Source organism: Bubalus kerabau, chromosome 16 (genome assembly GCF_029407905.1).
Source record: "Bubalus kerabau isolate K-KA32 ecotype Philippines breed swamp buffalo chromosome 16, PCC_UOA_SB_1v2, whole genome shotgun sequence".
Lineage (NCBI taxonomy): Eukaryota > Metazoa > Chordata > Mammalia > Artiodactyla > Bovidae > Bubalus > Bubalus kerabau.
Window position 1 is genome coordinate 75396499 of NC_073639.1, and position 15468 is coordinate 75411966.

General features: G+C 60.9%; 3 protein-coding genes across 5 annotated transcripts; 1 reads left to right on the forward strand and 2 right to left on the reverse strand.

Annotated features, from left to right (window-relative positions):
• Positions 1–1396: 1396 nt before the first annotated feature.
• ZNF70 (zinc finger protein 70) lies at positions 1397–9684 on the reverse strand. Of its 3 annotated transcripts, none has more exons than XM_055550321.1 (2): positions 9400–9684; positions 1397–6291 (listed from the first exon to the last, which is right to left on the reverse strand). In XM_055550321.1, exon 2 carries the CDS (start codon positions 6243–6245, stop codon positions 4884–4886), a length of 1362 nt encoding a protein of 453 aa, XP_055406296.1. In that variant the 5' UTR covers positions 6246–6291; positions 9400–9684; the 3' UTR covers positions 1397–4883. The 3 variants fall into 3 exon arrangements, 2 of the variants coding, with proteins under 2 accessions (XP_055406296.1, XP_055406295.1); XM_055550320.1 differs by having other exon boundaries at positions 1398–6291; positions 9284–9684; XR_008703477.1 differs by lacking the exon at positions 1397–6291 and adding an exon at positions 7294–7798 and having other exon boundaries at positions 9284–9684.
• A 608-nt stretch (positions 9685–10292) lies between these two features.
• Positions 10293–11803, reverse strand: VPREB3 (V-set pre-B cell surrogate light chain 3). The gene is made up of 2 exons (XM_055550692.1): positions 11755–11803; positions 10293–11065 (listed from the first exon to the last, which is right to left on the reverse strand). Exons 1-2 carry the CDS (start codon positions 11801–11803, stop codon positions 10749–10751), a joined length of 366 nt encoding a protein of 121 aa, XP_055406667.1. The 3' UTR covers positions 10293–10748.
• A 1927-nt stretch (positions 11804–13730) lies between these two features.
• C16H22orf15 (chromosome 16 C22orf15 homolog) lies at positions 13731–15396 on the forward strand. Its single transcript, XM_055549967.1, has 6 exons — positions 13731–13755; positions 14174–14260; positions 14360–14497; positions 14721–14795; positions 14857–14989; positions 15351–15396. Exons 1-6 carry the CDS (start codon positions 13731–13733, stop codon positions 15394–15396), a joined length of 504 nt encoding a protein of 167 aa, XP_055405942.1.
• The last annotated feature ends 72 nt before the right edge of the window (positions 15397–15468 follow it).

The window sequence follows — 15468 nt, forward strand, 5'->3', positions numbered from 1 at the left end:
GGAAACTGCCTTCCAGGGACACAGCCCAGTATTTTGCCTCTGGCCCCTCGAGACTCCGGGGGCTCACCTCCCCGCTCCATTCCCGTCCTCTGGACTCTGATGGGGCTTCTCCTGGCCAGGGCCCCACACCTGCAGACAGCCAGCGGCCCAGGGAACAGCAGGAGGCAGGTGGGGACCCCAGGCCGGCCCACCCACACGGGGTTAGACCAGAGGGGAGGGGCCAGCCGTGAGGACACAGGCAGCTGCTCTGGGATGGCCTTGGGTGCGGGGGTAGCAAACGTGGGTGAGTCTCCAGCGCTCAGCCCCACTGGAGTCCTGGAGGCTGGGTGTGTGGCCTGTGGTGTGGGAGACACCCCGCTCAGCACCCCCAGACCACCTTCTGACTTGGTTTTCTCGTTATCAGACGCTGAAGATGGGGTCCCCCAAAAGAAAGGGGCTGCCTTTCCCCACCCCTTACCCCCGAAGGTGGTGCATGTCCATGGCGCACACATCCAGATACCCGTGATCCCAGCGAAACTCTGCGTGGCCCCAGGAGCCGCGCAAGAGGCCATTTGGTTTTCACCTGGGCTGAGGTGACTGAACCCCCTTGTCACCTCTGAGAAGTCCCAGCAGCTGTAGTGGGGGCTCCTGCCTCCCACTGAACTGTCCCCCTGACCCCGCGGTGGCCGGCTGAGCTGATCCGAGACCACTACACCCGCGGTAAGCTCCTGCCCTCGCGTCCCTCCTGCCACGGGAGCGGCCAGGGCGACCCCCTTCTTGAGCCTCTGCAGCTGTGACGCTGGCCGGCCCCCGCCACAGGAGGCCAGGGGAGAGAGCGGGCAGGTGAGGGGACCATCCTGGGACAGACAGGAGGTGGGAGAGGGTCCCCGTCGCCCACGACTGCGTGGGCTCCCTCACGCAGGCGGCCTGACCTGTGAGGTCTAGTTCTTTGCTGCATCTCGTGGTGTCTGCTGAAACTTTTCTAAAAAGTAATAAAGCACCACGTAGCATTCTAGCTTATGTTGAACGGCCTTTGGGAGTTAGGGCAGAAAATCAAAGGAATATTTCAAAATGCTGACAGTGTGAGAAGCACCTGTGCCCTCAGTCTGCCGGGTAGGTGTGCACCCTTTAGTCCTCCAAGCCCCACGGGGCTGGGCAGCGCCATCACAGCCGAGGTCGCTGAAGCACCAGCCTGTGACGTCAGGAGTGGACTCAGGACAGAGCCCGGCACTGACCAGGCCGGGAGGAGGGGCAGGTGTGCCCGATGGTGGGTCTCTCGTCGGCCTAGACAGGGCGCTCCACACTCGGACAATAACTCACAGAGATGGGGCGGGGATAAGCATGACCTTTGGGGGTTAACCGACCCAATACATACTAAGCTGGAAGTAAATCATGCCTCACTCTAAACAGTACTGTTACTAATAGGAGAACTTCTTATGTAAGAAGAATTACAGAAAGAATCAGAAAGCAAAATCCAATAATTTGCTGTTTATAAGTTACAGATATATAGCAAAAATATATACACAAATTTTAAAAATAAAATGCCGAGCTAAATAAACTCTCATGCAAATGCAAATTAAAAAAAAAAAAAAGCAAGGGGTTTCCATTATGACGTTTGGAAAAGAGAAGCTGAAGCTAGAAGCATTAGAAGAGGCAAAGAGGCATGCAAAGGCACGGGTTCTCAGTTCATCTCTGTTAAATAGACATCTGCTCCAAATACGGTAATCACTTGATCACGTATATACCCTGTCTATCGAGATAACGGCATGACTAGCAAAGCGTAAACGGCACTCATAGAACAGAATAGAAACCAAGGCAAAACAGAAACACGTCAGGGAAAAACACACAAAATCAGACCGTGGTGTGACCAGGTAAACGAGCACTCCTAACTACCATGGGGCCACAGGCCCTTCGAGGGCCACAGGCTTCCTCCCAGAACAGCCCATCCGTGCACAGGTCCACACGACTTTGCTCGGCCCCTGGGCCCACGACCCCGGACCCCGGCATGCTCACAGGCTGCCAGGCGTCCTCACACCCTGAAGGGAAGACAAGTCAGAGCAAGTGCGGACTGGAGCAAAATAACATAAAGACTGAGGTAACAAACCAAACTGACGGAGTGAAAACACATTTCTTGAGAGTACACAAATGCTGTATAAAAACTGATAATATATTCAGGCTCAGAGAATGTCTATGGACACTTAAAAGTACTGACACCAGCAAGTACAGTAAGTAACAGCAATGACGGAAGCAGTCATCACTGGGGCTAGGATTAGGGTTAATTAAAAAATACTAATTTTTTAATTAGTATTAAAAAATACTAATTAAAATAATAATAATGGGGTCAAAGGGAAATTCCTAAGAGCAAAAAAAAAAGCCAGACATCAACAGTATAGAGCAGAAAAAGCTCTAACTACAAGAAAACAAACACAAAGTACCCACATTTACTAGAAATATTAAAAATTATTAATTACCTAAAAAATTAATCTTAGAAATGTAAAGTGTTAATATTAGGCAACAAAAAAGATAAAGAAAAGAGCAGAATACAGGTACTTTAACAAAACAATTCGATTAGTAAACAGAACCAAGAACTGGGGCTTTACGACAGTCAACAACGTCTGCTAAAAGAAGGGAAAACGTAAGACAATAAAACAAAATCCAACAACGAAACTCGAGGACAATTCAAATGCTACCAGGACGGCCTCTTCCAACGTCGCTGTCTGGGAGCCTAAGTCAAAGGACTTAGAACATAAGAAAACAAGGAAAGAGCGTGAACTGAAGACTAAGTTCCGCTCACACTTCTGAAAAAAAGCACTTGCCTGGTCTGACCACGGTTTTGTGCGAGTCTGTCAACCCTTCAGGAGAGGAGTCTTACCCGCCGTGTTACATAAATCATCAGAAAAGAAAGGAGACGGGGGTGGGGGGAAGAAGGTGTGCGTTTAGAAGCTTCAGGCGAGCATGAAGTAGCTGGGAGGGGCGGGGCTCGGCAGGCTTGCTGGGCTTGGGGGGCAACCCAGGTTGGCTGAAACGGGCGGTTTACGTGCAGGAGACTCCAGAAGGGTGGTTTTAAGGAGAGTGGTGACGTGTGCAAAGTGATGCTTGGAAAAAAATAAAGCAATTTGGCTGGGAGCACGGCACGTGGAGGAGACAGCAAAGGTTGGAAGTGGATGACTGCCCTGCCCAGTAAGGACAGTCCTGGCCAAGGCTGAGGGGGTCCCGGGGGTGGGGCAAGGAGGTAGATCTTAGGGGGCCCTGTCCCCCTGCACCGAGCGGGGGTGTCAGCATTCTCTCAGTTCTCACAAGTGACGGGCAATCCTCCAGGCGGGCTGCCACTCAGACAGGCACACACAGGGGCTGATTTAGTGCCCCCACGGACAGCAGAGGGGCTGCACAGAGCTGGTCTCCCCAGACCAGCAGACCTGTCCTTTCAACATTCCCAGCTGCCAAGCCCGCTGATGGAGGAACAGCTCTGGCCTTCCCATTTTTATTCAGGACCATCCTAGCTGCCGAGCCGAGCCCCATCCGCTGGAATAACCAGCGTGACCCTAACCGGCTCATGGGACTGCGGCCACAGCCGTGCAAAACTTCAAAATCAGCTCAGCCCACCTCCTCCCCAAGCGGTGCTAAGAGGACCTGCGAGGGCCAGTACCAGAGACCGCTACCAACTCCCAGAGGCCAGGGACAGACGCTTCTGGGGCAGCCAGATGCGGCCCTGCCTGAGCCCATTCCTGGGCCGGGGGCAGGGGACTGAACTGGGATGGCCACCTTCAAGCCTTGCTGGGTCACAGTGGGCAGGCCTGCACCTAGGCGATGCCAGGGGGCTGCCTGGGAGCTGGGCCCCTGCCTGATACTGGTGGGAGGAGGGGGAGCTCTGGAAACACGGCACCCTCAGAGCCCCACCCTGGGGATGCCCAGCTGAACTGGCCCTGGGAACGGGAAAGGGTCGCTGTGCAGGGCGCTGTAGCCCCAGGCACCACACCCAGGGCGCAAGCTGGAGGGGGAGGGGCCCTGCCATCTTGGGAAACAGACGGGCCTGTGTCTCCCCTGCTGGGGGGCCGGGGGAGAAGGTGTCACCCTGGGTCTCCATCCTCACTTGCCAGTTGCCAAAGCTCGTGAGTGCCCGGTCCCAGCCTGAATGGGAGCCTTGCACACACACACACCCCAGGGGAATGTGGCATTCCCAACGTCCCCACTTCCCGGAGAGGGAAACAGAGCCTTGGGGCTTCCTCCAGGACACCAAGGCAGGAGGGGCCAGAGCTGGACCCTGAACCCAGCCCTTCAGACCGGAACCCCTTCATCCCCAGAGGACAGGGCGCAGGCTGCCCAGCTGCAGAACAGAGGCCCCGCTGGCGCCCCAGCCTGGACCCTGGGTCTGGCGGAGGGCTACTCCTGGTGGCAGGGTCCTGTGCCTGGCTGAGCCGGGCAGCGCCTCCACCTCCGCTGGAGGGCCTACAGCCAGGCCCGCCCTCAGCCAACCCAGGCCGAGGGCTGAGAGGCGCGGGGTCCTTGCCCGCCACCCCAAGCCCGGGCCGAGCCCTCCTGCACCCCCTCCGCCCCACCGCCGAGCGACCCTGCAGTGGCCAAGGCAACCCTCGACTTTGGACTCATCTTCCCTGGGTTGTATGGGCTGCGAGCCCGCTTCACTTCTGCAAGTGTCTGAGGTTAGAGCTCGCCGGACGTCTCCCAGGGGCTTAACCCCACTTCATCCCTCTGACGTGTATTCGTCTGCACTTTAGAAAAAGCTAATAGAGGGCAAAACCAAACCCCCGGGGTCACAGCAGAGAAGAGACCGCCGGCAGGGCGCCGGCTCCAACCCGGCGTGGGGATCCCGCCATCCAGCCGGCCCCCCAGGTCCACCCACTGGGCCAGGGGCGCCAGGGCCGGCGTGCCCTCGCCCCAGGCGGACCCTAGAGCTTGTCCGCCGCGTGGACCTTCTGGTGGCGGAGGAGGTGCGAGCTGCCCCGGAAGGCCTTGCCACAGCGGTTGCACTCATAGGGCCGCTCGCGCGTGTGTGTCTTGTAGTGCTCGATGAGCGCTGAGCGGTGGCGGAAGGCCTTGCCGCACTCGTTGCACACGTAGGGCTTGCGGCCCGTGTGGATGCGCTGGTGCTGGATGAGCGCCGAGCTGTGGCAGAAGGCCTTGCCGCACTGGCCGCACTCGTAGGGCTTCTCGCCCGTGTGGATGCGCTGGTGCTCGATGAGCGACGAGCTCTGGCTGAAGGCCTTGCCACACTTGTGGCACCGGTAGGGCTTCTCGCCCGTGTGCGTCTTGCGGTGCTCGATGAGGTTTGAGCTCTGGCTGAAGGCCTTGCCGCAGTCCGCGCAGGCGTACGGCTTCTTGCCCGTGTGGACGCGCTGGTGCCGCAGCAGGTGCGAGCGGTGGCAGAAGGCCTTCCCGCACAGCTCGCAGGCGTGCGGCCTCTGCAGCGAGTGGATCTTGCGGTGCTGGCTCAGGCCCGAGCTCTGGTTGAAGGCCTTGCCGCACTCCTGGCACGCGTAGGGCTTCTCCCCGGTGTGGATGCGCTCGTGCTTGCGGAGGCTGGAGCTGCGGCTGAAGTCCTTGCCGCACTCGCGGCAGGCGTACGGCCGCCTCCCGCTGTGCGTCTTCCCGTGCTGCGCCAGGGCCGAGCTCTGCCGGAAGGCCTTGCCGCACTCGCCGCACTCATATGGCTTCTCCCCGGTGTGGATGGCCTGGTGCCGCAGCAGGTGCGAGCTCTGGCTGAAGGCCCTGCCGCACTCGCCGCACTCGTATGGCTTCTCCCCGGTGTGAATCACCAGGTGCCGGAGCAGGTGCGAGCTCTGGCTGAAGGCCTTGCCGCACTCCCGACACACATAGGGCTTGGCGGGCTGCGCGGTCCTGGGCGACCCCTCCAGCCCCGAGTCGCCCCTGCCCACCGCCTCCCCGGCGGGCGGATCGGCGGCTTCCCTGCTGCCCGTGATCCGGTACACAGTCAGGTCTGATTTCTGGAGGAAGGTTGGGCCGAAGGGCTCATCGTCCTGGGTCCTGTCTCCCGGGGGGACGTTCTGAGGCAGAACGGGGCTGGAGCACAGATCAAAGTCCCCCCGGTAATCGTCCTGCTCCCCGCCTTGCTCCCCGAGAGGGATCTCCTTGTAGATGACGGCCATCTGCTCCAGAGCCCTCCCCTGAAGAAAGGGGGCCCCCAGGTCCTCCTCCGCGAACAGGTCTGTCTGCATGTCCAGCCCGCCAGCAAACATGAAAGCCTCACCCAGCTTGGCGGCCGGGGGGATCTCCACTGAGGGGCCAGTCATCCCAGCGGCTGGGTCTGTCTGGGACACACACAGCTGCTCTCGGATTCTGAAAAGAAAACAAGAGACACTGTCACGTCAGCAGGTCAAGCACCGAGGAGCCGAAGCCCAAAGGAGATGGAACCAAGGACACAACCTTGCCCTCGAAGACGGTCCTGGGTGAGTCAGAGACAAGCCAGAGACTTCCCAGAAACAAGTGCAAGGCAGATGCTGGTGTCCAGACTCTAAAGGTTCAGGGCGCCGGAAAGATGGGTGAGGACATGAAGGGGAGCCATTCTGGAAGAGGTGCAGGAGTCCGGCCCCGGAGGATGCTGGGGCTGGGGTCTTGCTGGGAGAGGGCACCTGTTTGCCTCCTGTGCTCGGTGGGCGGCACCCCTCCAGCCCGGAGCCCCGGCCGGAACCCGGGGGTCAGATCTTCCCAACACCCGCCCCATCCACGTCCTGAGGGTCCACTGACGGGATCTCTGCCTCTCTCCAGGCTGACTCCCGATGGATGCCCATCTCCAGCTCCCCCGCCCCACATCTGTTCTCTACGTGGACACCAGGGTCAAACACCTGCACCCAGTCCTGATGGCGGCGTCCCCCTTCTCAGGAGCCTGCAGCAGCCCACGCCCTCCATGGCCGGCCCTGCAGCCCCGTCCCTGGCCTCTGCTTCCACACACCCTCATGCTTCCAGCTCCACAACTCTGTATGAGCCGCTCTTTCCTCCGCCTGACTGGTCCCCCCACCACTGGCTTCTCACGTGGCCACACGCTCATTTTTCCAGACTCAGTCCAAATGCCTCCTCCTCTCTGCACCCTCAGACCCGGACAATCTTGGGCACGTGGCCCCAGTGGCCGCAGGTGCGGGACACGCTTCTGTCCCAGCACTGGGCACTCGCAGGGCAGGCGTCCTGGCAGGACCTCCGCAGCACTGCCCGTGAACTCCCCGAGGGCAGGTCCGGGTTCCTCTGAAGTGGAAGCCCCAGCTCCCAGCACAACCGCTCCGTCTCCACATGCACAATCCGCTGAATAAATAAATGACTCAACGGAGGAAAAGCCATTTGCTTTTGTGTTAGTACTGCTCGCCACACTTTTATTTTTTGCCAAAGAACTTTGTATTCAATCAAGTCGGTTATCTCTGAGCCAAGGTTTTCGCAGTAGTCATGTACAGATGTGAGAGTTGGATCATAAAGAAGGCTGAGTGCCGAAGAATTGATGCTTTCGAACTGTGGTGTTGAAGACTCTTGAGAGTCCCTGGGACTGCAAGGAGATCAAGTCACTCAATCCTAAAAGAAATCAACCCTGAATATTCATTGGAAGGACTGATACTGAAGCTGAAGCTCCAATACTTGGCCACCTGAGTCAAAGAGCTGACTCATTGGAAAAGACCCTGATGCTGGGAAAGACTGAGGTCAAAAGGAGAAGGGGATGACAGAGGACGAGATGGTTGGAGCATCAGCAACTCAATGGACAGGAGTTTGAGCAAGCTCTGGGAGATGGTGAAGGCAGAAGGCCTGGTGTGCTGCAGTCCATGGGGTCGGAGAGTTGGACACAACTGAGCGACTGAACAACAATCTAGGAGATATAAACAAACACAAGAGACAAAAACAGAGCTGCTCGGGTGGAAGGGGGTGTTCCAGAGGGACAAGCAAAGGAGGGGGGAACACCCCCACTCAGCCCCCCAATCCCACTGTGGGAGCCCCAAGGGAGCCCCGCAGGACCCCATTCAGAAATTGTGCAAGCTCCAAGGAGACTCTTGAGGTACCATAATGGTGACAACTCGAGGTTATTGAGCATCTGCCGCGTGCAAGGCACTACTAGGCTTTCTACAAGCGCGTCTTATTCACTCCTCAGGACTCCATACAAAGGTACGCTTCCCCAAACACGGGAGTTCAAAGAGGAACGGCCTCAAGAAGACACGGGAAACTCATCAGGATAGTCACGGCAGAACTCATTCCCAGTTGGAATGTTTTTACTAAAATGTTTACTGGAGTCTAGCTGATCTACAATGTTGTGTTTGGGGTTTTTTAACTTGTACTTGATCTTTAATTGGAGGATAATTACATACTGTGTTGCTTTCTGCCATACATCCACATGAATCGCCCATAGGCACACGCGCGTCCCCTCCCTCTTGAGCCTCCCTCCCACCCCTCTAGGCTGTCACAGAGCAAGGGTTGTTTTGTTTTCAGTGAATTTTCAGCCAGGTGTGAAAAAAAGCACAGAACTGCAGTATCCTCAAGACGTCTATGCTCACTCCCATTCCTCACAACCCCCATCTCCACTGCCCCGCCTCCTCAAACCTCCCACCCCATTTCCACCCTGGCCCACCCCTTCCCCGTTAAGCTTAGACCTTCCCTACTCAGGCCTTCTCCAGCGGGTCCACCGATGGGCATCACTCCAACCAGCTCTCTGACCAGCCTCAGGTTCCTCACCTTCCTGCCCTGCTGCAACCGCCCACGAACTACCGCCTCCCCCGCCAGCTCCTCCTAAGATGCTGAACGTCGCCAAGGAAAATCATAGGCCTTATGGCTGGGACGGAGACAGATTTCGAGTTTCCAGTTTCGGCTGGTGCTTCAGCTCCAGCGTCCAGTGACCTCCTTGCGGCGAGCCAAGCCCTCTCTTCTGGGTCCTCACTTCCTGCGCCCCCCCCCCCTCCAATTCTGACAGGCACCCCAAGACCTCCTTCTCAAAAAACCCTCCGTTTCAGAGACTGCAAATGGGCAGCCTGGAGACCCTGTCACAGACGCCTTGTGCCTGGCTCTCAAAGGGTCGGGCTTTTCCTTATTGTTTGACTCAGCTGCCACAGTATTTAAAACTCTAGGTTTTCTAGCGAAGAGCTGGAAGATGTGACAAAAAGGGGCCCAGCCTTCGCTCACTCACGGGGCAGGGGGCGGCTGCTGGATAACCAACCTCAAGCCTCGTTTCATTCCCTTGGTTTCTGAAAGCTCTGGCCACTAATCTTCCCGCCCCGCTGACCCCTCTTTCTCAGGATCTGGGCAGCTGGGACCTCCACCCACCTGCTAAAGCCTGGTTTTTCCATTCCCCCTAGGTGCCAGCTACCTGCTAAGTCTCTGCCGTGTTGAAAAACTTGGCGATGCTTTTATCTGTGCCCAGCAACGTTTTCACCGATGCTTTGGGGCTGAAATGTCCAAGGTCTGGAACCCCGTGCTTCCCACCTCTCTCGGGCCTTCCCGGCTCCTCCGGCCTCTGTCACTCTGTCCTCCGGGGCTCCCAGGGCCTGGGCACCGGGCCGGCCCCCGGGGCCCGTCCTCCGGGCTGGAGGCTCACGAGCGGCCGCGGCCCCGCACCTGCTCCCAGCGCCGGGGGCCGCCCACACCTGCGCCCCCAGAGGGACAGGTGGCCGCTCCCCCGGGCGGGGCGGGGCCGCTCTCCCGGGCGGGGCGGGGCCGCAGCTCAGCGCCTCCAGCCCCGCGGCCGTGGCCTCGCTCGCTGGCGGCTGCTGACGCGAAGCCCGCGGCCCCGCCCCCTCCCGCGGCACTTCCGGGGCCGCTCTAGGCCGCGCGGAGGCCCGCGTCTCGGTGGTCCCGCCGCCTGCAAGCCGGGCCCCTGGATGCAGGACTCGGGTCGGAGGGGGTGTGGAGGCCCGTCCCGTGGGCGCGCGGCTCTCGGGACGGTCCCCGAGCGCGTCCCGGCCGGCTGGGCGGGCTGGGTACCTGTCCTGCGGGTGGGGCCGGCCGAAGGCCGAGGGGGGCGCTGGGGTCCCCGGGAGAAGGGCAGGCGTGCCCATCACGCCTGTTGGGATTTTCCACCCGCCGCCTTCGTGGGGAGCCCGGGACCCGCCTGCCCATCTCGTCCCTCAAAGACCGATGAGAGCCCAGGAGATGGCTTGGCGCCTGGGCGGGACCCTCTCATGCATCTGATGGGTGGTCCCCCTGTTCATGTGGCGCCTCTTAGAGGAACCGGGAGAGAAGAGAGCTGTGTTCTTCAACCCCTCCACCCCCCTCCCAGGGCTAAGTTCTGCTTCTGGTGGCAAGACTGCATCTCCACCCCAGGAGGGCTGCTGCCCATGCCTCCCCTGCCCTCTGCCCACCTGCCTTCAGGTGCCTCTGAGTGTCTGCACCCCACACCACTCACACCTGCCCCCTTGCCCCACCCAGGAGCAGGCAGGGGCTCCCGAAGACCCGGTCCAGCCCCCTCGTTGAGTGTTGGAACCCAACCAGCCATGCAGAGCCAGGACCAGCAAAGGCTGGTTCCTTTTTCTCTCACTCCAGCTCCTCCCGTCACAGGAAGACAAGAGCCACCAGTCTGGGCCCCTGGGGGCTGGTGGGGAGGCTGGGCCCCACGCCAAGGGTCTCAGGTGCTTCCTCTTCTGCAGTAATCCCCAGGACCATCCCTACCCCCACACCCCCAGCCACAGGGATCTCATGACCCTCAGAGCAGTTATTGTTGACATGGTGAGTGTTATTAACCCATTTCACAGAGGAGGAAAACTGAGGCTCAGAGAGAGGGTCCCAAGGTCAGGAGTAGAAGTGGCAGGCAGATGGAAGGCACTCATCCCACACCCCTAGAATAAGTTGCCCACAAAGCAGTAATAATCGGCATCATCTTCGGGCTGCACAGGGCTGATGGTCAGGATGCAGGTGTTGTGGGCTGCATCCGCAGCTGCGGAGAAGCGGTCCGGGATGCCGGGGGCCCGGTGTTGGTGCTCCTCTGAGCGGTAGTAGAGGAGCAGGCGGGGGGCGCTGCCTGCTCGCTGCTGATACCAGGACACGCCGAGGTCCCCGACGATGGCGTAATGGGGGCTGATCGTGCAGGACAGTTGGGCCACTTGGCCTGGGAAGACCAGCAGTGCTTCTGGCTTGGTCAGGGCTGGCTGGGAGGCTGAGAGACACACACTCAGGTCTGGCCTGGGCCCCTTCCCTCCAGCCCCTGCCCCTCTAAGCCTGGGTCAGACTCCCCGGGAGAATCTGCTCCCAAAGCTCACAGCCAGTGCTGTGGAATCAGCACTGTGTGGGCCACAGAGTGGGCGACCCTTAAGCCCCGTCTTCCCAAGGAGCCACGTGCAGCTAAGCGTCCAGAATTCAGAGGGTGGGCTGGTGGGCTCTGGGTCCTCCTGCTGCCCACCCTCATCCCTTGCCCTGCAGACCCCCATCACTTAGGTCACTCCGGCTCGTCCAAAACCTGGCTACAGACTGACCACCCCCAAGAGGCCGCCTGGGCTGTTACTATATCCATCGGCTCAGCCTCCGGCCACTGACTACTGGAGACCTCCTCAGGGATAGCTTGTCCCTGAGGCCCTGCGGGGCAGTGACGAGGCCACACCAGCTTCCCCTCTGAAAAACTGAGTAGGAGACCGGTCTCTGAGAGCCCCCCAGAGTCAGAGTCCAAAGGGACCCTGGCTATCTGGTCACTCACCAGTGGGGAAACTGAGGCCAGGTCTCCTCTCCCCCTCACGGCCCCTTTGAAAACCGTCCCCCCTGCCCACTGCGATTTACTTCCCTGCAGGGGTCTTCTAGAGCCCCGTGCTGTCTTACACACCCCCAGGTGATCCAGGCCTTGGGAGGGCTCACCTGCCAGGAGGGCCCCGAGCAGAAAGAGGGCCAGAGGCGGGCAGGCCATGGCCGGAGGCAGGGAGGCAGGCGGGAGTCCGCTGTTCTGCCGGCGGTGCTCCAGGTGCTTCGGGACCTCCACGCAAGGGAGGCCGCTGGACCGACAGGGCATGCAAATCATCAGCCCCCACCTCCCCCCACAGCGGGGGCGGGCGGGCGTCAGCCAGCGGGCCGCAGGGCCGCCTGAGGGCAGGAGCTGGAAATCCACAGGTGCAGTCAGAGCAGGTGGCTGCTTTCCACCGAGGTCTCATGTGTACAGTCACGTGCACAGACTTCACACGTGTGGCTCGAGGGTTTTACACACACACACACACACATATATCTCTGTAGCCTGTACCCAGACCAAATTTTAGAACATCTCCATCGCCCTAGAAGGCTCCCTCAAGTGCCTCCCTGACCTGTTACAGCCCTCCGCACCAATGTTATAAAGCTCCCACTGTGGGCCCCTCTTTATGGCACTTCTGTGACACTGCAGACAAAAGACCCCCTCCTCGGCGGCTCGGAAGACAAAAACCCCTTGACAAACAGGGGTGGTGGCTGGAGCCAAGGGTGCAGGCCGGAATCTGGCCACAGCCGCTCCCGACCGTGCTGCAGGACTCGGGTCCCCAGACACAGTGGCGTCCTGGGGAGAAAGCACTGGCCTGTGAGTCTGGGGAATGCTGCCCCGGGGCCACCTCTGAGCACCTGCTGCCGTCGAAGGGCGTCCTCCAGGTGGGGCTGCGGCCAGCGCTCCTTGCCCTTTCTCCAGCTGTGAATGCCGAGGGAAGCAGAGCGATGCTGGCGGGCTGCACTGGGATCTGGGCCTCCTCCCACCTCCGGCGCTGAGGTCTGCCCCCAGAAGGGCACAGACGGCCTGACCACCCGGCGGGGAGGGCCGCTGAGAAGGAGGTTTCCTGAGTCTAGAGGCCTGGCCACCAGCAGACGCACAGAGGGGCCGTGACACGGTGCAGCACGCTGAGAACACCGGCAGCTTCTTAGAAACGGAAGCATACTCTCCCCGGACAGCCCGGCACCCCACTCCCAGGATCTGCCCTCAAGAAGGAGAAATAAATACCTGTTCACCCAGAGACCTGCTGGCGAGTGTCTGTACTGGCCTTCTTCATCACCCCACACGGGAAACAACCCAAAGAGCAGGCAGTGAGCAGATCCACGGGCACCTCCAGGCAGGGGGACCCACCTGGCATGAGAGGAAGGAGCCACCAACACGGTGACGACCCCGGTGGACCCCACACGCAGGGAGTGCAAGGCCCTGCCCCGTCGGCCGCCTCCCTCTTCGTGACAGCCTGGCTGGGAGTTTGGGGAGGACGAGGGACATGTTCTGTATCCTTAGTGTGGAGAACACTCCAAACGGTGGCTGTGAACTGTATACCAATCATACTTCAACAAGAACAGGGGACAGAAGACGGGGAGGCCGGGAGTGCGCCTGTGAAGGGGGCCTGCAAGGTTGAGGATGCTCCCCCTCCAGGAACCTCCCCCACTCCCCGCCTGGGAGCTCTGTCTCTCCTTGTGGGCGGCGGCGGTGGGAGGGCACTGGTCTCTGGACAGCTCTGGGCCCGAGGCTCCAGCCCCCACTAGAGCCCTGCACCAGGAATGCCCGGACCCTCCACAAACCCCGTTACCTGGATACTGGCCGCTCAGACCTCTTGGCAGCTCCCACTGCCATGGAGACCAGCTTGGAAGCTGGGGGCGGTGGGGGGGGGGGTGCAGGGGAGGGAACCTCAGTCTTCTCTGATCCAGTGAGCGGGAGAAGGCTGAGGATCCTGGACTAGCTGCAGGGACCCCCTAGCCTGAGCAAGGAGCTCCGCTTGAGCCCACCCACCCATCACCCCCTCTACCCGTACACCTCCCGCAGGGTCCCACCCTGCAGTCGAGCTCCACCCCAGCTCCTTCCCCAGGTCAGAAGTTGGGGGTCGGAGGGGTCTGTCCCCACCACGGCCATGTTTATCACGGTGATGTTTGGAGGTAAGTAGGGTCCCCTGTCCTAGCAGACAGGTGGGGGTACGTTCCCTCTGCCTTGGAGGGGGAGAACGAGGAGGTGGTGTGGGGAAGGGGGTGTCCATGGGATGACACCCATGGGGAGTTGCTTGAGGGAAACCCCGCCCCCAAGCTGGGTCCTGGGCGAAGCAGGCGGGCTCCTCTGGGCCACACAGCTGCTGTGCCGCTGCTGGGGGAGCGTGTGTTCCAACTGCCCCATCTCTTCGCTGGTCAGGGGTCCTGCAGCTTCGGGGAGGGGGGGGACGGGGCACCTGAGCTTGGCGGGGCTGCATGGTGGAGGCAAGAGTCCTTCAGATGTCTGGGGAGATTGGCGGGAGGGAGGCAGAGCATCCTGGTCTGGGGGGAAGGCGGGTGCCATGCGCCCACCTCCGCCCCTCTCCCACAGCCAGCTGCTGGGAGCTGGTGAACACCTGGTGTGGCCTCGGGACCCTCACTGCCCACCTGAGGCAGAGGGGCCAGGTGCCCCCTGACGGTGAGGGGGCAGCGAGGGTGCTGGAGGACTGGCTGAGGGCCCCCCCGCCCGAGCGGGGGTCGTACCAGCCCTGCCCTGCCTCCCTCTCTGCCCTCCCAGCGAGCGTCGCCCTGCTGGCTGAGGATGGGCACCTGGTGAGCCTCGCCGAGGGGCTGGAGGAGGGGCCTTCCACGGCGCCCTCCGTGGCCAGCCCCCCGCTGCAGGAACGGGGGACCTATGTCCTGATGCAGATCATCAGTAAGTGGAGTCCAAGATCTGCGCTCCCTGCAGTGACGTTGGAATATAAGAAGAGACAGGGGCACCCATGCCCTGCAGAGCCCCCAGCCTGGCCAGGACCCAGCCCTGTCCTTCCCTCCAACGCCCTGTCCTGAGCCCAGGCGGGGGGAGTAAACACATCCAGAGTCGGGGGGGCGGGTACGGACTACCAGCCTGCCAGTGATCAGACTCCCTCCCTCCGCAGAGGGGGAGGGAGGGGACCCCACCCGCTATGAGTGCCTCCTGGAGAACCCGGATGGGTGGCATCCAGAGCTGGCCGGTGAGTGTCACTCACACAGGAGAGCCTGGGGGCGGGGGCACCTGCCCACCCGCACCCTCAGGCAGGGTTTCCTGGGCCTCACAGAGGAGCCACGCTGGCGGTCGGGCCTGCTCCCTCAGGGCGACGGCCGGAGGCAGCGCCTGGGCACTCGGCGTGGCCACCAGGAGCAAGGCCCTCCTCCACGGCCCCAAAGGGTGGGCTCCCTGCTGTCCAGGACCCAGGAGCCGGGGCCTTGAGCCAGGTAAGGAGGAGACACGGACCCCAGGGGGCTGCTCGCACCCAGAAACGGGACCCCCTTCCCAGGGGACAGATGTTTGTGCTGAGAGGTGGACCGCAATGCCAGCCTCCCTCGGAGACACACGTAAAGTCACGTGACGGGACACAGTGTACCCGAGGGCAGGTCCCCACCAGCCCTGGGGGCTCGGTGACTGGGGAACGTGGAATAGGGCCTGGTACACAGTGGGTGCTCTGTGCATAGACACTGAGTGAACTCAGTGGAGGCAGCAGCTCCAAGTGCGCGATGGCATTGAAGGGCCTGCTCCTCTGTGCCGGCAGGCCCTGTGACCTGGCACGTCACGGCCAAGTGGCCGAGCTGGACTGAAATCCAAGGGGGCTGGCCGTGACCTCTGCTCGTGCAGTCAGGTGCAAAGGCCCGAAGCATTCCTCCTGCTGA

Excerpts from the sequence above, each read along its gene's own strand:
- C16H22orf15 (XM_055549967.1), top strand. The coding sequence starts at position 13,731 with ATGTTTATCACGGTGATGTTTGGAG. Across the intron at positions 14,498-14,720 it reads TGTCCTGATGCAGATCATCA|AGGGGGAGGGAGGGGACCCC; the intron begins GTAAGTGGAGTC and ends CTCCCTCCGCAG. Across the intron at positions 14,796-14,856 it reads GTGGCATCCAGAGCTGGCCG|GCAGGGTTTCCTGGGCCTCA; the intron begins GTGAGTGTCACT and ends CCGCACCCTCAG.
- ZNF70 (XM_055550321.1), bottom strand. The coding sequence starts at position 6,245 with ATGACTGGCCCCTCAGTGGAGATCCCCCCGGCCGCCAAGCTGGGTGAG.
- VPREB3 (XM_055550692.1), bottom strand. The coding sequence starts at position 11,803 with ATGGCCTGCCCGCCTCTGGCCCTCTTTCTGCTCGGGGCCCTCCTGGCA. Across the intron at positions 11,066-11,754 it reads GCTCGGGGCCCTCCTGGCAG|CCTCCCAGCCAGCCCTGACC; the intron begins GTGAGCCCTCCC and ends TGTGTCTCTCAG.